Source organism: Pelodiscus sinensis, unplaced genomic scaffold, assembly GCF_049634645.1.
Source record: "Pelodiscus sinensis isolate JC-2024 unplaced genomic scaffold, ASM4963464v1 ctg44, whole genome shotgun sequence".
Lineage (NCBI taxonomy): Eukaryota > Metazoa > Chordata > Testudines > Trionychidae > Pelodiscus > Pelodiscus sinensis.
In genome coordinates, this window is record NW_027465914.1 from 911,331 (window position 1) to 934,468 (window position 23,138).

The following is a 23,138-nucleotide window of genomic DNA, read 5'->3' on the forward strand; positions in this document are numbered from 1 at the left end:
TTCTGTCTTCCAAAGTTGGTGTTATCCCTAAATGGGCCTGGTTGCCACAAGGAGCAACAATAAGTGCATCCAGTTCTGTTCCTTCCAGACCCACAGTTGTGGATCGGTAGCAGATGCAATCAAGATATCGTGGTCCAGTCACCTGGTGTACATGTCTCTGCTCTTTCCTCTAGTACACAAGGTTCTCCTCAAGATCTGGCAGGACAAGGCGGAACTCATCCTCATAGCAGCAGTGTAGCTGCAGCAGCATAGGCTCAGCAGCCTGGTGAACCAATTTGTAGACAGACCGATAATCCTTCTGCTCCATATCCTGATTTCATCACCGAGGACCATCACCAGTTACAGCACCCTCACCCGGGGCACCTCCATTTCATGGTGCAGAAACTCCATGGTTAAACCAGCTCGAGCTACAGTGCTCAGACTCCATTAGAAAGGTTCTGTTGGGCAGGAGGCAACCCTCCCCTTGGGCAACATACCTAACAATCTGGAAGTGATTTTCAGTTTGGTCCCTCGAAAAGTACATCCCCCTACAAGAAACCTCCATCTCCCTTGTGCTTGACTACTTTTTATACCTTAACCAGTGCCAGGGACTGACACTGTCATCCATTAACGTCCACGTAGTGGTTATTTGCCTTCCATCCTGGGGCTGGGGAAAGATCTCTGTTCAGCAATGCTATGCTGGGATGTTTCCTTAAGGGTTTGGAGAGGCTGTATCCCCAGGTCAGACATCCCCATTTCACAGTGGGACCTTAACCTGGTCCTCTCTAGACTTATGGGACTGCTGTCTGAGCTCCTAGCAATCTGCCCTCTAGCTTGCCTCTCTTGGAAGGTGGTCTTTGTGGTGGCTATAACCTTGGCTAGTTAGGTCTCAGAGCTCCGGGCCTTTACCTATGAGTTTCCATACACTGTCATTTGTAAGGACAAAGTGCAGCTCTGTCCGCATCTGGTGTTCCTACCCAAGGTTGTCTCCCTCTTCCATCTAAACCAGGACATTTTCCTCTTGGTTTTCTTCCCAAAACATCATGCCAACCATGTGTCAGACAGACCCTACCCTAGCCTTCTACGCTGAATGCACAAAGCCATTTTGTAAATCACCACAGCTCTTTATTGTCATGGCTGAAGGAATGAAGGGACTTCTCATCTCATCCCAGTATATTTCATTGTGGATATTTCCTGTTATTACTTTGCCAAAATTCCAGCGCCATCAGCTCACTCCACCAGAGCACAGGCATCTTTGGCAGCGTTCCTCCTACAGATTCCCATTGAGGATATTTGCAGGGCAGCAACGTGTTCCTCTATTTGCACCGTCATGTCACACCACACCATCACCCAACAGGTAAGGGGTGATGTGATGTTTCAATTAATTCTGGCTCCCTCCTCCATGGGAACTGCTTGGGTGTCATCTATCGGAATAGACATGAGCAAGCCCTCGAAAAAGAAACAAACCAGTTACCTACCTTTTTGTAACTGCTGTGCGAGATGTGTGGTCATGTCCTTTCCAAATCCCACCCCTCCCCACTGTCAGAGTAGGCTGGCATGAAGGAACTGGATGGACGGTAGGTCAGCAGGGACCTATATATGTCTCCATGAAGGCTCTCTTGTGAGGTTTCCAGTATAACCTGGCTGCTGTTCAAAATTTGGATCTCCTGCTGACTTCAATGGGAGTTGAGGGTATGACTTTGGAAACTGACAGAGGTAGCGGGGTGCATAGAATTACCAGGATCCTCTAGAGCTGATCTCTACATTTCAGTTCATCAAAGAGTATCATGTAAAGCCTCTGCTGGCCACACTGATCATCATAATCATTGCAAAATGTCTGGATGGATAATATATAAGGCCTTCTGGACAGGCCTTACAAGCTGCGTGTCTGCATGGCCACGCACAACAAATTTTAAGCCCACACACCTCGCCTGCAGAGCCACGCAGCAGCACTCTCCTCTCACTGTCCTGCTGGATCGGAAGGTGAGTGGTGACAGAGGCAGTTTAGCAGGGCTGCATGATGGCAAGCAGGCTGCCCTGCCCCTGTTTGCTCCGGCTGGAGCCAGGGCATGGTGAGGCTTTCGCTGCTCCAGTTCCAGCTGGAGTGGACAGGCCACCATGGCCCCGTTGGTGGGGCCAGGTGGCCAGGGGTAGCTGCTTGGACGGCCGGGGCTCGAGCCGCGTGGCCAGTGGTGGCTGCCAGCAGCGGCTGTTTGGGTGGCTTTGGCTGCCAGCAGCGGCTGTTTGGGTGGCTTTCTCCTAACTTTCCAGTAATAAGCTGAGGCAGGACCAATCACCTTCATCACAAACAAGTAACATCACAAATACCTCAGTCCTCTGCTATCCCTTCAGTGGAGTTTGGATACTGCAGTGGGATCTGGCAAGCATCTTGGGTTTAATTTCCTCGTGTTGCGACGTATGGGCTCTGCTGAGCTACTCAAGCTTGGCTCCTGAATTGGCTTGTACTGGATACTTTGGGCACAGAAACCCAGTTTCGTCAGTTCTGTTGGGCCCTGAGGGATTGGCTTCTCTTGGTAGGGATCAAGAGTCCCTCAGGCTCTGTTCCTTCTTTCTGGTTTGATGGCTTTACAGGTCAAATTGAAGACATAAATTACGGTAACCAGCTGCCACTCACTCCTAAGACCAAAGTGAAGTGCCTTTCAGAATAGACTGACTGATGTCCTACTATATTACATGCTTTGTATGAGCAACACAATAACCAATGAATACATTTAAATATCATCATTGGGCATCCAACTTAATTCATGATTGACCCAAATAAGGCAATTCATGTGTAGCAGAGCTATTTTTTATGATTTTCTGAAAATACGTGCAGCTATCACCATGTCTCTTAGTTGCACTTGCTTCACATTTTAAAGAGTCTTCACAACTACAGCTCTCTGAAAAAACCTGAATTTTTAAAATTTCAACTGCTTTGGGGGTTTTAAGAGGTTTTTTTTAAATTGTACAAATGTGCTTTTTCAAGTAGGTTAGAATGCACACTATTTTAAGTATCACCATAATGTTTTGCAAACTTTAAAAAGAACAGACATTTCTTTTCTGCACACTTTTTAAAAAGTTATGATTTGAGAGAATATGATGGCAGTCTGAAGAAAGAAAAAGACTGCATATATATATACAGTATATATATGTATGTTAATAACTGGTAGGTGCCACAGCAGCGCACAAGACAAAACTCATTCCGTTCATGGATCGGAAATCTCAGGGTGTGTCTAGACTACAGGGTTTTTTCGAAAAAAGTGGCCTTTTTTTTGAAAAACTTCCTCTGCATATAGACTGCCACTGCATTCTTTTGAAATTAAATTGAAAGAATGCAGCCGTTTTTTCGACCGCGGTAAACCTCATTTTAAAAGGAATAAAGCCTTTTTTTGAAAAGAGGTGTTATTGAATGCAAATGGGGCTTTTTCGAAAAAAGGCTTTATTGAATGCAAATGGAGCTTTTTCGAAAGAGAGCATCCAGATTGCCTGGGTGCTCTCTTTCAAAAAAACGGCTCGCTTTTTTGAAATAAGTGGTTGCAGTCTAGATGTTCTCTTTCAAAAGAGGCTTGCAGTCTAGACGTAGCCTTAGAGGGAATACTACTTCTGGATGTATACTGAAAATTTATGCTTTTGAGGTCTATGAGTTGAGGCTGGTCACCAGAAGGTGAAAAGCAACTTTGTCTGGCTGTATGTAGACTGAGTAATTATTCACAATGGATGTTAATTGACTGAGAAAATTCTAATTAAGTGATTGCAAAGTCTCCAGAGGCGACTCTATCCAAGAAAACCAAACAATAGGGGATACCTGTTTACTAGTGAGATGCTTGAAACTATTTTGGGAGGTCCAGAGGTATCCTGTACCAGTTATCCTTCATCTAGGGAATAAGCTGCCAACTTGCTTGACTTAGGAGGATCACATTTGGTCTGGGTGCTTCAAGCTGGGAGAGCTATCCTTTGTGAGACAGAGGAATGTTTGGTTATCTAAGTTTAACCTTTAGGAAGTGTGTGGTGATTTTACTTTTACGTAATCTTTGTTTACATTAATTCTGCTTGCTGCTTCTCAAATTTCCATTCTTTGTGAATGAAACTCTACTTATTTTCACTGTATATGCACCTAAGAGCGGTGTGTTAAATGGATCAGTGATGCTGAGGTGAAAATAGTAAGGTGGTAAGTAGTAAACCTGTGAATTCTGGGAGTGTCCAGTGGAACAGGGGCTGGACCTTCTGGGAATATGTAGAGGGTGTGATGATTGAAGCATGCCTATTGCTTATCTGCAGGACAGCAACGCTGGGTCCGGGTGAGAAGGGTGTGCTTGCATTTCCTGTGTCTGGCAGAGTCAGGAGCTGACACCTGGCAGGCATAGAGAATGCTTCCTCATGCCAAGGGCAGGTGGTAGTGAGATACCTCACAACCCTGCATACCCGCAGAAAGTGTTATGAAGAGTCTGTAGCACTTCAGAGAAGGTGCTTGGCTCTTTGTTAATGATGGCCCATTGATCAAAGTTCACTAGACCTATCCTCTGTCTGCTATAAAATCAATGGTCAGATCTCATTCTCCAATTTGCTGTGCATCTGAGTTTGGGGACTGAGCAGAATCATAAGGCAAAGGTTAAAGAACAACCGGCAGAGGAAGTCTGGGTTGTCAATGCTCATAGTTCTCAATAGGGAAATAATCTTTCTATGACACCTGAATATTGGAATGGTTACAACAGAGAACAAGGAAGGGAAAAAACTCTCAAGCCCCAACCAAAAATTCTTTCAATAAACCAGCTCTTGTTTTACACACAGTTCCTCAGAACATCTCTGGAGCAGATAAATGACAATGCCTGGAGCAGCCAGCTAAGCTCTGAGTTGAGCCAGCAGATGGCCGGCTATGCCAGCCCCTCCAAAGAGAAGGTTTGTTCTCTGTTAAGGTTTAGTTTCTAGTTAATTGCTCTTGGAATTCTTGTTGGAGGGCTGCATGAGACTTCTCTCTGCTTCATTGGTTTTTTTGTGTATAAAATTTGTGTTTGCTTGTTCCCTGCTCTTCCCCTGCTGGCATTTGCTTGGAGCAGCTATTGGTACTGAATTGTTCCCTAACTGGGTGGTGGAAGATGATGGGATGTGTCTGCAGCAGGGGTGCTTGGTCTTGGCTCGGTTGTTTTTTCCTGTGTCAGTGTGTGTTGCTGGGTTGGTTCTATACTGACAAGCATGTGGTGTTCTTGATATCTCAATGCTGGCCTCTTTCTTTCAGTGTTTCCTGTATAAGGCACTAGGAATTTGCTTGGCAGTTTGTCAGGACCCGGTCCATATTAAATCACAGATTCAGAAGTTTCTGAAGACAACAGATTACATGGAAGCCCCTGATAGACTGGTAAGGACCCTGTCCCTCTCCCTACCTTATCATGTACCCGCTGAATGTCCCCTGGGCAACTCAGCTCTCAGTTGTCCTGGGACAGATGCCATTTTGCTTCATGTCCTCTTTGTTGCTATTTCACTCACCCTTTGCTCCCCCCTCCCATAGGTCTCAGGCCTAATTGGCACTTTACACTACTTTGGGTGAAAGGAATTGACTTGTGGGGGTCTATTGGGCACCTGGTCAGATTCACTAACCAATATTTTTCTTGAGTAACAGGGAGTCATTTCCATCCTTTCATTCTCTGCCGAGAGCCACTTGGACCTCATCTTGAACACACTGCAGGAGTTTGGGGCAGCAATGGATAAACTTACGATTTCTGGGTTTATTGGTCACCTGAAGGTAAAGGAGCCAGGGGGTTCTCTCAAACTTCCTCTCCCTCTAAACTAGAGACAGTATCTCCTGCCCCCGGTAGAGTCTCATTGGTCAGCTAACCCTGTCCCCCAATGGATGTGCTCTGTGTGATGCTTACATTTAAGCAGAGAGGAGCACAGTCTGGATCCGTGGCTCTCTCAACTGATTTTTAGCATCTGATGTTTCATGGCTTGAATGCCTCTCCTATGCACAGTGTGTAGGAACTATACCAGTTAATTATATGGAAAAGTGTTGAATGTATTTGTAGCTGTTTTTTCAATCCAGGTTAGTAGCTGTAAAGGAGGAGGTGTTGCAAGCAACATGTGACTAACCAACCTGCTCTCTGGACAACTGTTATGGACCCTGTGCTCTAGAGCAGCGGTTCTAAAACTTTCCACACTAATATACCCATTTTAGAAATCTGAGTTGTCTAGTGTGCCCCAAGTTTCACCTCATTTTAAACCTTCTTTCTTAGAAAATCAGGCATAAAACTACAAAAAAGTGTCACAACACACTATTACTGAAAAATTGCTTAATTTCCCATTTTCATATGCCATACGCCATTTCATAAATAAATTAATTTAAATATAAATATGTTCCTTACATTTCAATGTGCAGTATATAGAGCAGTGTAAATAGGTCATTGTGTGTATGAAATTTTAGTTTGTAACTTTGCTAGTGCTTTTTAGGTAGCCTGCTCTAAAACTAGGCAAATATCGAAATGATCTGATCTGTCCTCCTCGAAAACTTCTGCGTACCTTTGGTTGAGAACCATTTATCCAGAGGATAAAACAGCATATTAGGTCTCTTGGCCACCATTGCCAGATTTGCTGTTTACTCACTGTGCAGATTTAGGCATATCATTTAGCACCTAATTCTGTGCCTATCAGTGTCAATGACAAATCTCCCATTTATTTCACTGGGGTAGGGTCAAAACTTTGGGCTCTCTGTGTCAGAATTATCCAATCAGTATGTTTGAGACACCAATACCTCTGTGCCTCACGCAGTTATGGTTTGGCTTAAATACATTTTTCAAGTACAAGCTATTATCGCTGCCAAAAGCAATTCCTCAGTCAGCAACAGATCAGAATTTCAAGGCAAAATGAATCAGAAGTAATTGTCTCTTGTGACATTTCCAATTGTCCAGGACTACCATCATGGGAAAAGAGCCAAGACCCGCAGCACGCTGATGCTGACATACAGCAAAGTGGCTATGCATGCTCCAAAAGAGCAACTTCTGTCTCGGGTGGAGGCAGACATCACAGAGAACATCCTACACCATTATAGAACCGGTTGCCAAGTAAGAGTTTTTGCATAAGTGTTGGGGATATTACTCTGAAGTTAGATCAGTGCCTCCACTGGACCTGAGTTTCCTAAGAGAGGGCTTATTTTTCTAAAAATCTCCTTTGAACAACCGTTTGTCATGTGCATCAAATCTAAAACCTTCATGGATGGAGTGTGAGCTGTAACAAATATCTTATTTGTTGCTGTTGTTTGTATTTTCTCTAGTTTTTCTGTGTTCTTCTGAAATTCTCTAGGTCACAGTTACATAGTATTTCAGATGCAGTCACACTCAGGCTGTGCAGTATAACACTCTAAGGCTATGTTTACACTGTGAACCTATTTCAGGGTATCAGAAGTATCCCGAAATAGCTATTCCGCATCTTTTGAGTGCGCCCGTTATTTTGAAATCTAACGGGCTCACTATCCCAACATCCCTGTAAACCTTGTTCCACGAGGGTTAAGGGACTTTTTGGAATAGTGCTTGTATTTAGTTTATTTGCTATCACTGTTTCTTGGACTATCTACTTCCCTTTCCCCATATCTGTCTTCCTATTTGTCTGCCTGCTCATTATTTCTGCTCCTTAGATATATGGCTGTCCACTTGCCAGCCCTGATTTTGGTCTCAGTGCATAGTTCTAATCTCTCCACATCACTTTGCCATTCCATTCTACTCTGTCTAAGGCTATGTCTAGGCTGCAGTACTTTTCCGGGATCCCAGAGGTATCCCAGAAAAGCAATACCGCATCCACTTTTTGGAAAAGTGGATGCGTTCTTTCACCATCCCTGTAAACCTTGATTTATGAGGAAGGAAGGGATGGCTTGAAAGAGCAGGTTTTTCCAAATTTCGAAAAAGCCTTTTTTGAAAGAAAAGCAGAGAAAGATTCATACTTTGCGTATCTTTTTCAGACTTTGCAGTCTAGATTTAGCCTAACTGAGACTCTCATTGTCAAAAAAAGTTGATCACAAATGAACCAAGTTGACATTTTCCAGTAGTTCACAAATACAAATATTAAGAACTATGGCCCCTGATATTGTCCACTGCAACACACCCAGACTGGGCACATTTCCTGCTTTTTTGGAAGAGTCAGTAATAGTGATTTCTCTCTACTTCATGTTCATTAACCAGGATATTTGTAGAATGTGCATAATGTGGCACAATAGAAATTGCTAGTAGCGGTTTTACATTTTGTTTTTCAGGTGTTGGGGATCAATGTTGCGAACAAGTTAAATTCTAAATAATCTGCCCTCGTATCTTGTGCATTTACTATGCACAAGTTTCTTGTTTAAATTGCATAAAATTTGTTTTCCCTCCCACATCAAGCAGGAGTCATGACTACTCTGTGTAAATGGACCTGGGTTTACTTGATCAACCTGGGCCTTTTCTTTTTCTCAGATGGGTGTAGAGCTGGGGTTCTCTGTCTTCTGGGGTCTGCAGACACTTCTCCTGAGACTAGATCTAATTTCTACTCTTCTGGAATCTGATTCTCTCAGTTTCTCACCCACATCCTCTTGTTTTTCCTGGAAATGTAGGACATGGACCTGAAATCAACCCTCATCCAGAATGCAACAGAGATTAGCTGTGCAGTTTTGAAGACTGGAGACTCCCAGGCATTTGAATTCTCTTACAAACTGGAGCTCCTTGATTACATGATGGTGAGTGATTAGGAACTTTGAAGCCTGAGCTACCAGGGATTTTGTTATTATGTAATGAGACTGATTGTCCGGGTAGATGTTATTCTTTCCATTGGCTGTAGCTATACTACTGCAGTGTCATGATTTACCTGCCTGGCACCCAGAATGCTGGGTCCACTGTGCTTGGCCGGGATGCTGGCATATTGTGGGCTGTAACTGGAAGGAATGGATAGTGTCTGATGAGTTGCCAGGATACAGCTTGCTGACCTGTGTATAGCAGATGTCTCTACGGTCCATTTCTGAGGCAGAGAGCCACTGAAACAGTGTCTGTTTCTTACAGGTCTGGCATAAAGCCCTGTTTCAGAAGGTGAGGGGGAGGCTTCTCTGCCTTTCAAACCCACTTCCTATTTTTATGTCTCTGTTCATGCATTTCAGGACTTCATTAAAAAGGAACCATTGGATTCCCTGGTGTCTCCAGTTCGTTACGAGGCAATGTTTGCGATTGGACAGCTGTGGTAGGATATTCTATGCCATATTTCTTGGCACTGTGATGTCTTCTCATTTGTTAATTCATGAGTGTCGGGTTGGGAGCAGGCTGATGCTCACATGGTGTTTTTGTTTTGAGGGTTTGAATGCGTCATGTCTGTTTGGAGATTTGTGCTTGAAAGGCACAAGAGTGGAGGTTGTGGGGCATGCCATACTACGGAGAAGAGTTCAGGTGGGGATGGAGGTGTCTGGCTAGCTGGCAGGGGGAAGGAAGCTGGTGGATTCCTCTAAAAAGGGAATTGAAGTTTTAGCTTTACTTCTAGATGAGCAAATAATTAACAGAGGTACAAAGAGGTGCACAGCTGCAAAGTGAAGGGCTGTTTGCATTTGGGGTTCTAGATTGGGATAATCTTTATTCATTTAACCCATGTTTTACTTGGCTATGGTATTGAATCTAACACGTGACTTCTCTTTCTGTCTTCTGACAGCAAACTCAAACCATCTCTGACCCTGGAGGAAAACCGTGAGATCCTTGATCTGTGTTTTAAAAGTGTATTTCCCCTTCCTCCCTTGGAGAAGATGAAAGAGGAAGGCAAGAAACTAGAGGATACTCTGCACATAGAGGTATATGACACCAATTCCCCTCTGGCAGACTCCACTGAGATCTCTGCCCAGCAAGCACTGGGTGATAGCAGCCACACATGGCCTCCCTGCAAAGTCATGGCTAACTTCACCTCCACCTCCTGCAGAAATTATCTGGTGTTGAGCCTCACTCCTTCTCTTCTGGTTTCAGTTGATGTATGAGTGCTCCTTCGAAGCCCTTAGTGAGCTAATGAAGATCCTGCTTGAGGAAGAACCAACCCCAGACTGGTTCCAGGAAATGTTTCATGTGAGTAGCCCATAGGACCAGGGTGATAATTGTTTCTTGTGTTATAGCAGGGATGATGCTCAAGCTTCTGTTGTGGAGGAATTTTCCGCAGCGGGTGAATTTTAGGGAGAAAGCATCAATTTTTTCCTGAAGTAAGTGGGAATGTGTCCCATTGAAATCCATGGGAGCTGTTCCATTTTATGCCAGTGGTGGACTGAGATCTAGTTTTTCCAGTATAGTTAACACTACATGGACAGGAAAGAAAATCATCAGTGCAGTAACCAAATTCAAGAGGACCAGTGAGAACTGATCACCTCTTGTAAAAGGAATGAATTAGTATTGAGTTAAGCTCTGTGTATGGAAACTCATTCACCAAAGACTTCCTGCTCTTCAGACATAAACAGAATAGTTTGAAGAGCTGAGGGGAGGGGACTTAGGTGCAACGTTGGTATGAAAATAAAGTTATAAAAGGAGCTGGGCTGGGGAGACTTCTCTGCTCCTCTCTGTCATTTGCCACTCAGCATGGGAGAAGCTGTCCAGGAAAGAGAACACAGCACCGGACCCCAAACTGCATGCAGTGTGCTAGACAGCTGCCATCAGACAGTCTACAGAAGCCCTCACATACACAGAGCCAGACTCATCTCTCATGTAACTCCTTTGGCTTTGATGGAGTTATGTACACCAGAGGTGAATCTGGTCCCTGGGACTTGTATATACAAGGGTCTCTTTTTGGAGACATATAAATCTTTTGCTATATGGAAGTTAAATGCTTTGGAGAGGGATTTTAGTGACAATCAAACCTATTTAAAAGAAACGTTTGGGAGGGATTTTCTGGTACTAACTTTGTCCATTCTCCTGCTTTGCCAACAGCTACTAGAGACCTGGCTCAGTTCAGAGAAGGAGTGGGAGAGAGAAAGGGCCTTGCAGGCCAGTGTCTGGCTGCTAACTGCCTATCAGGAGATAGTTAATAGCACAGTGAGTATAGTTCTACTCTTCCTTGAGCTGACTTCCCCACTTAAATCAAATCTGACATTCAACGTGAATGCATGAGAAATTCTACTAGGCCTGCAGCTGGGGCCTCAAAGTGACTAAGATCCCTCTGCTTCCATAAGAGAAAGGTTTCCATAAGAGTGCTGTGACAGCACTCAGGCCAGACTGTAAGAAACAGGGCAGGCAGTTCCCCAGACGAGTGATTTTATAATTAGATTCACCAAACCAGTAAGAAAAGAGCTTCTACTCTGGTTAACAAAATACCAAACAATAGTACCCTTTAGGCATTCCAGATCTTGGTTCCCATCTAGACAACTAAGTCTAATATAATCACCAATCACAAAGGACTAGACACTTATCCTTAGGTTAATATGAATCACAGGTCTTCCCTAAATATCAGCCAATCCTTAATAACTGAATATCAAATTTGTTGTTAAAAGGAAAAAGAAGAGAGTTACAAATGGCTAAGTGATAGATATTTGTTAAAATGACTTTCACTTTTCATAGTTCAGGATCACAACCATGGTGGAATAAACGGCTGGCTTGTAAAAGTCTCTCTGGAATCATGCTAACCGGTCAACATCCAAAGCCAGTTTAGATGCAAAGGCTGTTAGTTTTTCCATGCATTTCCCAGACTATTCCAAATAATTATTTGGAAGATCTATGTCCTATGGCTTACACGTCCCCTGTTCAAAGTTTAAGCAGACTGGAGAGAGAAGATCAGTCCCATAGCTTGTCTTTTATAGTTATTCTAGCCGGTTGGCAAGCCTCCTCACAGAAATTGTCTAAGCAGGATCTCTCCCTGAGAAAGAATAGGTCATGCAGATCTCCTGTCGTGCTTTGTTTTGAAGTTAATTTTCTATTTCCTATGCATACACTGGTAAATGGGTGATACCATCTGCTTTGTCAACAAAACCCTGTAGTCTAGACACAACCCTACATGCAATAACACCTTCTGTCGACAGAAATCTGTCGACAGAAGGTGTTATGCCTCGTAAAATGAGGTTTACCAGCGTCGACAAAACTGCTGAGTTCTGTCGACGTTATGTCGACAGAACTCAGCGGTAGTGTAGACGCAGGTATAGTTTTGTCGACAAAACTCAGTAGTCTAGACACACCCTTTGAAATAACATATAAGTGACTTGTCTTGATACAATTGCAGTGCCGCTTGTTAAGTTATTGTGGGTCACACATAGGTTGGCTGTGTCAGTGTCATAGATGCCTTCTTATACTCTCAGGCTGTTAAAGTTGAATTTCTATTTCTATTTAATCAGATAAGAACATAAAACATGAATGGCCATTCTGGATCCCCCAGACAAATGGTTCATGTATCCTGTCTTCTGACAGTGGTGGGTGTTATATGCATCAGAGGGAACAAACAGAACAAGGCAATTGTTGAGTGATCTCTCCCCTGTTGTCCAGTCCCAGCCCCAGGCAGTCAGAGATATAGGGACACCCATATCATGCATCTCTGATCATCTTATATGGCTCTATCATACCCCCCTGTAAGCATCTCTTTTCTAAGATGAATGGTCCCAGTCCTTTTAACTTCTCCTTGTATGAGTTATCCCATATCCCATATCATTTTTGTTGCTTTTCTCTGAACTTTTTCCAATTATAACCTAACTTTATTTAAGTTGGAGGACTACAATTGCTTGCAGTATTCAAGGTGTGGGTGTACCATGGATTTGAAACAGTGGCATGATAAGAACATAAGAACATAAGAACATAAAAACGGCCGTACTGGGTCAGACCAAAGGTCCATCTAGCCCAATATCCTGTCTACCGACAGTGGCCAGCACCAGGTGCCCCAGAGAGGGTGGACCGAAGACAGTGATCAAGCGATTTGTCTCCTGCCATCCCTCTCCAGCCTCTGACAAACAGAGGCCAAGGACACCATTTTATCCCTTGGCTAATAGCCTTTCATGCACCTAGCCTCCATGAAATTATCTAGCTTCTCTTTAAACTCTATTATAGTCCTAGCCTTCACAACCTGATCTGGCAAGGAGTTCCACAGGTTGACTACACGCTGTGTGAAGAAGAACTTTCTTTTATTAGTTTTAAACCTGCTACCCATTAATTTCATTTGGTGTCCTCTAGTTCTTCTATTTAGGGAACTAATAAATAACTTTTCTTTATCAGCCCTCTCCACACCACTCATGATTTTATAGACCTCTATCATATCCCCCCTCAGTCTCCTCTTTTCTAAACTGAAAAGTCCCAGTCGCTTTAACCTCTCCTCATATGGGACCCGTTCCAAACCCCTAATCATTTTAGTTGCCCTTTTCTGAACCCTTTCCAAGGCCAAAATATCTTTTTTGAGGTGAGGAGACCACATCTGTACACAGTATTCAAGATGTGGGCGTACCATAGTTTTATACAGGGGTAGTAAGATATTCTGGGTCTTATTTTCTATCCCTTTCTTAATAATTCCCAACATCCTATTTGCCTTTTTGACCGCTGCTGCACACTGCGTGGAAGTTTTCAGAGAACTGTCCACAATAACTCCAAGATCCCTTTCCTGATTTGTCGTAGCCAAATTAGCCCCCATCATACTGTATGTATAGTTGGGGTTATTTTTCCCGATGTGCATTACTTTACATTTATCCACATTAAATTTCATTTGCCATTTTGTTGCCCAATCACTCAGTTTGGTGAGATCTTCTTGGAGTCCCTCACAGTCTGCTTCTGTCTTGACTATCCTAAACAGTTTTGTATCATCTGCAAACTTTACCACCTCACTGCTTACCCCTTTCTCCAGATCATTTATGAATAAGTTGAAAAGGATTGGTCCCAGGACTGACCCTTGGGGTACACCACTAGTTACCCCTCTCCAATCTGAAAATTTACCATTTATTCCTACCCTTTGTTTCCTGTCATTTAACCAGTTCTCAATCCAAGAAAGGGCCTTCCCTCTTATCCCATGGCCATGTAATTTACACAAGAGCCTTTGGTGAGGGACCTTGTCAAAGGCTTTCTGAAAATCCAAGTATACTATATCTACTGGATCCCCCTTGTCTGCATGTTTGTTGACCCCTTCAAAGAACTCTAACAGATTAGTAAGACCGGATTTCCTTTTACAGAAACCATGTTGACTTTTGTCCAATAAATTATGCTCTTCTACATGCTTCACAATTTTATTCTTTACTATTGTTTCTACTAATTTGCCCAGTACTGAAGTTAGACTTACCGGTCTGTAATTGCCAGGATCGCCTCTAGAGCCCTTTTTAAATATTGGTGTCACGTTAGCTACCTTCCAGTCATTAGGTACGGAAGCCGATTTAAAGGATAGGTTACAAACTACAGATAATAGCTCACCAATTTCCCATTTGAGTTCTTTTAGAACCCTTGGATGAATGCCATCCGGTCCCGGAGATTTGTTAACATTAAGTTTTTCTATTTGTTCCAAAACCTCCTCTAAAGACACTTCAATCCGGGACAGTTCCTCAGATTCATCACCCACAAAGGACGGTGCAGATTCAGGAATCTCCCCAACGTCCTCAGCCGTGAAGACTGAAGCAAAGAAATCATTTAGTTTCTTCGCAATGGCTTTATCGTCCTTGATTGCTTCTTTTATAGCTCAATCATCTAGGGGACCCTCAGTTTTTTTAGCAGGCTTCCTGCTTCTAATGTACTTAAAAAACATTTTGTTATTTCTTTTTGAGTTTTTGGCTAGCTGTTCCTCAAAATCTTTTTTTGCTTTTCTTATTACATTTTTACACTTGATTTGACAGTGTTTATGTTCCTTTCTATTTATCTCACTAGGACTGGACTTCCACTTCTGAAAAGATACCTTTTTGTCCCTCACTGCTTCTTTTACATGGTGGTTAAGCCGCGGTGACTCTTTTTTAGGTCTCTTGCTATGTTTTTTAATTTGGGGTATACATTTAAGTTGGGCCCCTGTTATGGTGTCTTTAAAAAGTTTCCATGCAGCTTTCAGGGACTTTGCTCTAGTCACTGTGCCTTTTAATTTCTGTTTCACTAACCTCCTCATTTTTGTGTAATTCCCCTTTTTGAAATTAAATGCCAGGGTGCTGGACTGCTGAGGTGTTCTTCCCACCACAGGAATGTTGAATGTTATTATATTATGGTCACTATTCCCAAGCGGTCCGGTAACGGTTATATCCTGGACCTGATCCTGCACTCCACTCAGGACTAAATCGAGAATTGCCTCTCCCCTTGTGGGTTCCAAGAAGCAGTCATTTAAGCCATTGAGAAATTTTATCTCTGCTTCTCTTCCTGAGGTGACATGTATCCAGTCAATATGGCGGTAATTAAAATCCCCCATTATTATAGAGTTCTTTATTTTGGTAGCCTCTCTAATCTCCCTCAGCATTTCAATGTCAGTATCGCTGTCCTGGTCAGGTGGTCGGTAATATATCCCTACTGCTAATTTCTTATTATTTATCATATTATTATTCATCCCTTTTCCTAGTGGTTCCTAACATACCATTAGCATTTTTAAGTGCAGCTGCGTGTTGAACAGATGTTTTTAGAGGACTATCCACAATGACTCTGAGATTTTTCTTGAGTGCTACAGCTAATTTAGACCCCATCAATTTGCATGTACAATAAGGATTATGTTTTCCAATGTGCCGTACCCAGGTACAGTAATGGAGTTCACAATAAGGAAGGCAAATAATGTCCAGTATAGCCGGAGAACTTTCATTCTTCATTCTTTTTAAATTAGCCTCAGGAAACTTTTCATCAGTTTGGATATCTGATTGGGCTATTAGCACCATATACCTGTGCTTCAGTAACAACATCGCGTCAGTTGGTGGTTGACTGTATCAACTGTCTTCTCAATATACAAGGTGAGGAGACCATGAGCAGGTGTAAGTAACCCTTCACTTTCTTTCATTGTTGTAATGACCCTTTTTTCCATCTGTAATTCTTTCTGTCTTGTTAGCGACACTTATATAACAGAATGATTGGGGCCTTGTAAGTACATTGCTGGAAGAGAACTGCACAAATAATAAATAATCTGCAAATATTAGAGGATGGGCAAAATATAGCACACAGGCCAGATCTGCCCTTCTCCCCAGAATTTCTGTCTGGAGCGCTCAGCTGATTAGCAAGCATGCCAGCAGCATGTGTTCAGCTGCCCCTCTCCGACCTTGCTCCATCCTATCTGCTCCTAGTAGTGTGTGGAGGGGAGGTGAGCAGGGAGGCGTGCAGAAGTCAGGGTGACTCCTTTGCTCCTGTCATCATCTCTGCAGAGCAGAGTTTGGGGAGAGGAACACATACAATAGTGCTGCTCCAGGTGATTAACAGAGTGCCTATCTAAAGAGGCAGTGCACTGTTTCTAAGATTTCTCTGGCAGCCAGCATGTCCCTCTCTCTCTCTCTCTCTCACATACACACACACACACACACACATTGTCTCACACACACTCTCTCCCCTGCCATATGCCCATATGCCCCCCCCCCTCTGCAGAGTGGGGTGGGGAGAGGGAGATGACAGAGCAGGACAGCTTTCCCTTAAAGAAACAGTTCATGATTTAGAAGTGAGCGAAGAGCCTGGGTTTCCTACCTAAGCTTTTGGTCAGCCCCATCTCTTTTACAATGAGAGTTCAGTGGAGGAATTCTCCTCCAAATCAGAACCTCAGATCAATCTACATGAGTTCTGCTTGACTATGAGATTAGATTTAAATACTGAGAGCAGAGTGGCTACTGAAACCAGATATACAGAGAAAAAGGCTCCACACAGAATACAGTGCCTGTTTAACCCTGTATGAATCAGAATGAATCACATGCCATTACTGTTAACTTTCAGACATAGGGGCTACGTCTAGACTACATCCCTTTTTCGGAGGGATAAGGGATCTTTCGGGAAAGGCTTAATTTTCCGCAAGATCAGCATCTAGACTGGCGCTTTTCTCCGGCAAAGCTCCGTGCCGAAAAAAGCTGCAGCCATTTTTATGCTAATGAAGCGGGGGAGATTTAAATCCCCGCTTCATTAGGAATTGCGATACATCTAATTTACATCCCTTTTCCGAAAAAGGGATGTAGTCTAGACATAGCCTGACGGTAAAATTCTGACTCCATTCAAGTCAACAAGAATTTCGTCATTGGCTTTAGTGGGGCCAAAATTTCACACACAGCTGGTAATAACATACCCCATAGATCCTCCTGTATGATTATCTATGGATCAGAGGTTCCGTTTTATTAAATGTTGCCATACTTTTTCTCCTTTTCTCTATCCTAGGTCAGTGCACAAACCTGGGATCAGCAGACGAGGAGCTGAGATGTCTCCGTGAGGCACTAACAACTCCAGACCCTGAGGCTCTGTTTCAAACCTCTTGCAAAATGGCTAAGGTAACAGACACTAGGTGACTGTCCTAATGGTTGTGCACCATTCATTTTCCCTTGTCCAGAGGACTGGAAAAGGGCAAATATAGTGCCCATCTATAAAAAGGGAAATAAGAACAACCCAGGAAACTACAGACCAGTTAGTTTAACTTCTGTGCCTGGGAAGATAATGGAGCAAGTAATTAAGGAAATCGTCTGTAAACACTTGGAAAGTGTCAAGGTGATAGGGAACAGCCAGCCTGGATTTGTAAAGAACAAATCATGTCAAACCAATCTGATAGTTTTCTTTGATAGGATAACGAGTCTTGTGGATAAGGGAGAAGTGGTGGATGTGCTATACCTAGACTTTAGTAAGGCATTTGATACAGTCTCGCATGATATTCTTATCAATAAACTAGGTAAATACAACTTAGATGGGGCTACTATAAGGTGGGTGCATAACTCGCTGGATAACCATACTCAGAGAGTAGTTATTAATGGTTCACAATCCTGCTGGAAAGGCATAACAAGTGGGGTTCCACAGGGGTCTGTTTTGGGACCGGCTTTGTTCAATATCTTCATCAACGATTTAGATATTGGTATAGAAAGTACGCTTATTAAGTTTGCAGACGATACCAAGCTGGGAGGGGTTGCGACTAATCTGCAGGATAGGGTCATAATTCAAAATGACTTGGACAAATTGGAGAAATGGACTGAGGTAAATAGGATGAAGTTTAAGACAAATGCCAAGTTCTCCACTTAGGAAGGAACAATCAGTTTCATACATACAGAATGGGAAGCGACTGTCTGGGAAGGAGTACGGCAGAAAGAGATCTAGGGGTTATAGTGGACCACAAGTTGAATATGAGTCAGCAGTGTGATGCCGTTGCAAAGAAAGCAAACATGATTCTGGGATGCACTAACAGGGGTGTTGTGAGCAAGACATGAGAAGTCATTCTTCCGCTCTACTCTGCGCTGGTTAGGCCTCAATTGGAGTATTGTGTTCAGTTCTGAGCACCGCATTTCAAGAAAGATGTGGAGAAATTGGAGAGGGTCCAGAGAAGAGCAACGAGAATGATTAAAGGTCTAGAGAACATGACCTATGAGGGAAGGCTGAAGGAATTAGGTTTGTTTAGTTTAGAAAAGAGAAGATCGAGGGGGAACATGATAGCAGTTTTCAGATATCTAAAAGGGTGCCATAAGGAGGAGGGAGAAAACTTGTTCATCTTGGCCTATGGGGATAGAACAAGAAGCAATGGGCTTAAACTGCAGCAAGGGAGATTTAGATTGGACATTAGGAAAAAGTTCCTAATTGTCAGGGTAGTCAAACACTGGAATAAATTGCCCAGGGAGGTTGTGGAATCTCCATCTCTGGAGATATTTAGGAGTAGGTTAGATAAATGTCTATCAGGGATGGTCTAGACAGTATTTGGTCCTGCCATGAGGGCAGGGGATTGGACTCGATGACCTCTCAAGGTCCCTTCCAGTCCTAGTATTCTATGATTCTATGATTGTTTTATGCTTTTGTGATGTCTTTCCACACTTGGAGCGAGCTATGGGAGTGAGGCATTCGTGGGTAATCAGTAACATGCTTTTCATAGGTATATGCTATGAATGCCATGTAAAAAACAGATTCCAGACAGTTGCATGAACATGCCCATGCATGTGCGCGCGCACATCCATCCATCCATCCATCCATCCATCCAGGGGGAAAATATGTGAGCGGGACATCAAGCTGAGAAACCAGTCTTGGCACCTTGTGTGTTTACCTGAACCTATATTTGTGTGCATGCATCTCATTGCATACTTTTATAATTTGTGAAAAGATGTCATGTACATCATAGAATATAAACTGGAAATTTACATCCTGTTTGTCCCATACAATGTTGTGCTAACTGTATAACCTAAGATCTAACCTGATATTATTAGTGTAGAATAGAGATGTGGTAGCTAGAAAGATTACAGAGAAAATTTTAATTGCAACTGCCTTGCCAGATATGAGCCCAATTAGCAATTTGCTGATGAATACATTATTTTCCTATACAGCTCTTAGGCCTCCTTTCTTAAAAGTACTGGAGCCGACTATCATTGCAATCTTTCCTGGTTTTGATCTGTCCACAGGTGGTTAGTAAGTACTTTCCCTCTGAACAAGCCACAGATTTTATTGAGGCCATACTGGATGGTATGCTGTCTGCTAGCCCCTCCTGTGCCACAGCAGCCGGTCTGTGGATGAAAATCATCCTGAAGGAGTGTGGAGGTGCCATGCTGGATGAGGTAAAATAGAAGCTGGAGAGGTTTTTCTGGCTAACCTGCAGGCTTTCAGGTCTTTGCCATCATTTGCAGTGAACACAAGTCTTGCTGTTTCTCCCCCTGTGATTGGAAGGTAATTCCATCTGTGTTCCTATCCTGAGTCAGGCAATGAGGGAATCAACAGCAGAAGACAGAGATAATCTAACGATACATCTGCACTAGCTCGTTAGTTCGAGTTGGGTAGGGTAATGAGGGCAAGCGGAGTTGCAAATGAAGCCCGAGATTTAAATATCCCGGGCTTCCTTTGCATGTTCCCTGGCGCCACCATTTTTAAATCCCCCTTAGTTCGAACTCCGTGCCCGCGGCTACATGCGGCATGGACTAGGTAGTTCAAATTAAAGATCCTAATTCGAACTACCGTTACCCCTCATGGAATTAGGATCTTTAATTAGAACTACCTACTCCGTGCCTTGTGTAGCCGCGGGCATGGTGTTCGGATTAAGGGGGATTTTAAAATGGCAGCACCCGGGAACATGCAAATGAAGCCCGGGATATTTAAATCCTGGGCTTCATTTGCAACTCTGCTTGCCCTCATTACCCTACCTAGCTCGAACTAACAAGCTAGTGTAGCCATACCCCAAGTGAAAAGGAAGATGCTTGATTATTTGTCTATCTTGTTGTCACAGTTTCCAGCCATGAAAGGCTTGGAAAAATTAGACTCCGAGTAAAATGCAAAAAGAGAATATCCGGCCCCAAGAGACAAGCTAAGTGAACTACATCTTAGGGCCTCAGATAATGAGGGGTCTCTAAAAATACCCCAAAATTGCTAGTTTTTACTTGCCTCTTTGCCTATGTACAGATAGATAGATAGATAGATAGATAGATAGATAGATAGATAGAGAGGGTATGTCTACACTACCCCGCTAGTTCGAACTAGCGGGGTAATGTATGCATACCGCACTTGCTAATGAAGCCCGGGATTTGAATTTCCCGGGCTTCATTAGCATAAGCGGGGAGCCGCCATTTTTAAATCCCCGCTGCTTCGAACCCCGTGTAGCGCGGCTACACAGGGCTCGAACTAGGTAGTTCGGACTAGGGTCCTATTCCGAACTACCGTTACTCCTCGTGAAACGAGGTGTACCGGTAGTTTGGAATAGGCACCCTAGTCCGAACTACCTAGTTCGAGCCCCGTGTAGCCGCGCTACACGGGGTTCGAAGCAGCGGGGATTTAAAAATGGCGGCTCCCCGCTTATGCTAATGAAGCCCGGGAAATTCAAATCCCGGGCTTCATTAGCAAGTGCGGTATGCATACATTACCCCGCTAGTTCGAACTAGCGGGGTAGTGTAGACATACCCATAGATAGATAGATAGATAGATAGATAACTTTATTATTTCTATTTTCATTTTCCTTTCTGTTAGAATAATACATGTTTTTTTTGGAAATGCAATGAGGCCTCTTTAACTTGACATAGCTTCGGGCCTCAGCATGTCTCAACCCGGTGTTGCAGCCAGGTATGGGCAGAGATATGTATAATTTTTGTGGGTTAAATCTATGCAGCCATGTCTAAATACTTGTTTTTTGAAGGGAGGATTTTCTACAAGAACAGCAAATTGCTAAACGACTAAATAAACGTTTTGGTTCTGCAGAATGAATGGAGAGAATGGAAAAGGGACATTTTTTCTGGTTTTATTCTGTCCAGGTGTCAGATATCCTGAGTAGAATATATATTTATATGCCTACCATCAAGCAGGGTAGCTTGAGGCAGTTCCTGGTGGAGTCAGTGTCCATTCTTGCTCACCATCACCTAGAGGCAGTGATCTTCAGCCTCCTCATCAAACATCTGCCGATGGACAGGTATATACTGCTCCTTACAGTGTTCATTTTGGTAACCATGGATCCCACGGCTTCACTGGAAGATGTAAGGCTTCATTTAAGCCACAGACAGTTTGAGATAATTCCTAAAGGTTAATAGCTTGGGTCTTTCTGCAGAAAGGTCCAAGACCATGTCAAGGTGGGTGCAGGGAGAAATTAAGTGTCATTCTGTTTCCATTAATTAATAGTTGCTTTGGCATCCTAAAGACTTCCCTTTACTGGCATCACTGGAGTGGATTTTTGCCTCTCCAGACCCCTGAACTAACATCACCCTGGAAATTGCCAGTGACTGTTCGTTTTCTGGTAGCATGAAAGCTTCAAATCCAAATTCCTGGCTGATTAGCCAGGATAGGGTACCAGGCTTTTGGTATCAGCAAGGGTATGGCTGCTGGAATGGAGTTGTCATTCTTGGTACTTAAAGACAGGGCGGTAAGCATATCTATCATTTCATTCAAACATCCCTAGCTGAATTATCAGTCATCAGTGCTGGAATCTAAGAACATAAGAACGGCTGTAGTGGGTCAGACCAAATGTCCATCTAGCCCAGGATCCTGTCTTCAGACAGTGGCCAATGCCAGGTGCCCCATAGGGAGTGAACAGAACATGCCCATTCTGGCAAATAGAGGCCAGGGAATGCCATTTGTGAAGAGGTCATGGGCTAGCCACAAATATTTGTTCTCGTAGTTGTACATCCAGTTAGTAGGAAGATCATTTTTCTTTCTTCAACTTGTCTCCCAGGCCCCAGATCTTTGGGCATCATATGCTCATGATTCCATATCTACTGAGAAGTAGGAAAACAGGAACTGTGATTAGAGCTCTGTGTCCTTTCCTTCTGAAGTCTAGCATTAATGGTTATGGTGCAGTAAGACTAGGGTTGTGTCTATACAGCACCCTAAACTTGAAATAAGATGCACAATTTGCACTCCGCAAATTGCGTATCATATTTTGCATAGCCTATTTTGTAATGTGGTGCTTCTACACAGCACCAAATGTCGAAATAATGCGCTATTTCAAGCCATCCCTTATCCCTCATGCAACAAAGTTTCTTGGGATGGCAAAATAGTGTGCCCATTATTTTGAAAAATATTTCAAAATAACGGGCTGCTTGTGTAAATGTGGGGTAGCTATTTCGGGATACCTCCAGGATCCCAAAATAGTCATGCACTGTAGAAATGTAACCTGAAATGTAACTTAACTTAGTTCTGTAACTAGAAACTCAATATGTAAAACATGAGGACCATATAAGGAGGACAGCACTCTGAACTTGCTCATCATAGGCAGGGCTTGACAAATAATACAATCTACTCACCCATGGCGTGTAGATTGTAACCTGGAAGAGCCGGGTTCGGGCGACCTGTGCATGCGCAGAACGATCTGTGCATGCACAGTTCGCCGGACAGCGCGGTTGGTGAGCCCTGATCATAGTCAAGGAGAAAATGTGTTCTTTACTTGAATATGATGCATATAGTCAGAGCCACAAAAGTCTCCAGGGGGTCACATATAACTTATGTTAAATTGCAGTGACACCACTGAGCTGTGGAGATCTCTGGGGACAGATCCCTTGCTCGCCCCTCAAGTCCTAAAGGTCCTAATAGAAAAAATAAAGACTCCAACAAGCCAAGAAGGAAGGATGACCTCAGAGACAAAAATTGACCTGCATTTAGCAGCTGCTGAACCTCTCACAGTAAGTTAGACGACAGACATGTATTTCTCTGCCTTGTGACAAACATGCTGAT

General features: G+C 43.3%; 1 protein-coding gene across 2 annotated transcripts; it reads left to right on the forward strand.

The window, feature by feature from the left end:
* On the forward strand, positions 1–23,113 carry LOC142824857 (maestro heat-like repeat-containing protein family member 2B). Of its 2 annotated transcripts, XM_075916646.1 has the most exons (15): positions 1–1,336; positions 4,768–4,875; positions 5,213–5,332; positions 5,594–5,716; positions 6,876–7,028; positions 8,543–8,665; positions 9,080–9,159; positions 9,619–9,754; positions 9,924–10,019; positions 10,869–10,973; positions 15,679–15,802; positions 17,196–17,305; positions 19,400–19,552; positions 21,230–21,384; positions 22,924–23,113. In XM_075916646.1, the coding sequence occupies exons 1-15, from the start codon at positions 1,310–1,312 to the stop codon at positions 23,093–23,095; spliced, it is 1,785 nt and encodes a 594-aa protein (XP_075772761.1). In that variant the 5' UTR covers positions 1–1,309; the 3' UTR covers positions 23,096–23,113. The 2 variants fall into 2 exon arrangements, with proteins under 2 accessions (XP_075772761.1, XP_075772760.1); XM_075916645.1 differs by lacking the exon at positions 1–1,336 and having other exon boundaries at positions 4,281–4,875.
* The last annotated feature ends 25 nt before the right edge of the window (positions 23,114–23,138 follow it).

What these genes read in the sequence shown, in the direction of transcription:
- LOC142824857 (XM_075916645.1), top strand. Translation starts at nt 4,660, where the DNA reads ATGACACCTGAATATTGGAATGGTTACAACAGAGAACAAGGAAGGGAA. An exon ending in GGTTTATTGGTCACCTGAAG is followed by an intron (nt 5,717 to 6,875) that starts GTAAAGGAGCCA and finishes CCAATTGTCCAG; the next exon opens with GACTACCATCATGGGAAAAG. An exon ending in AGCTCCTTGATTACATGATG is followed by an intron (nt 8,666 to 9,079) that starts GTGAGTGATTAG and finishes CATGCATTTCAG; the next exon opens with GACTTCATTAAAAAGGAACC.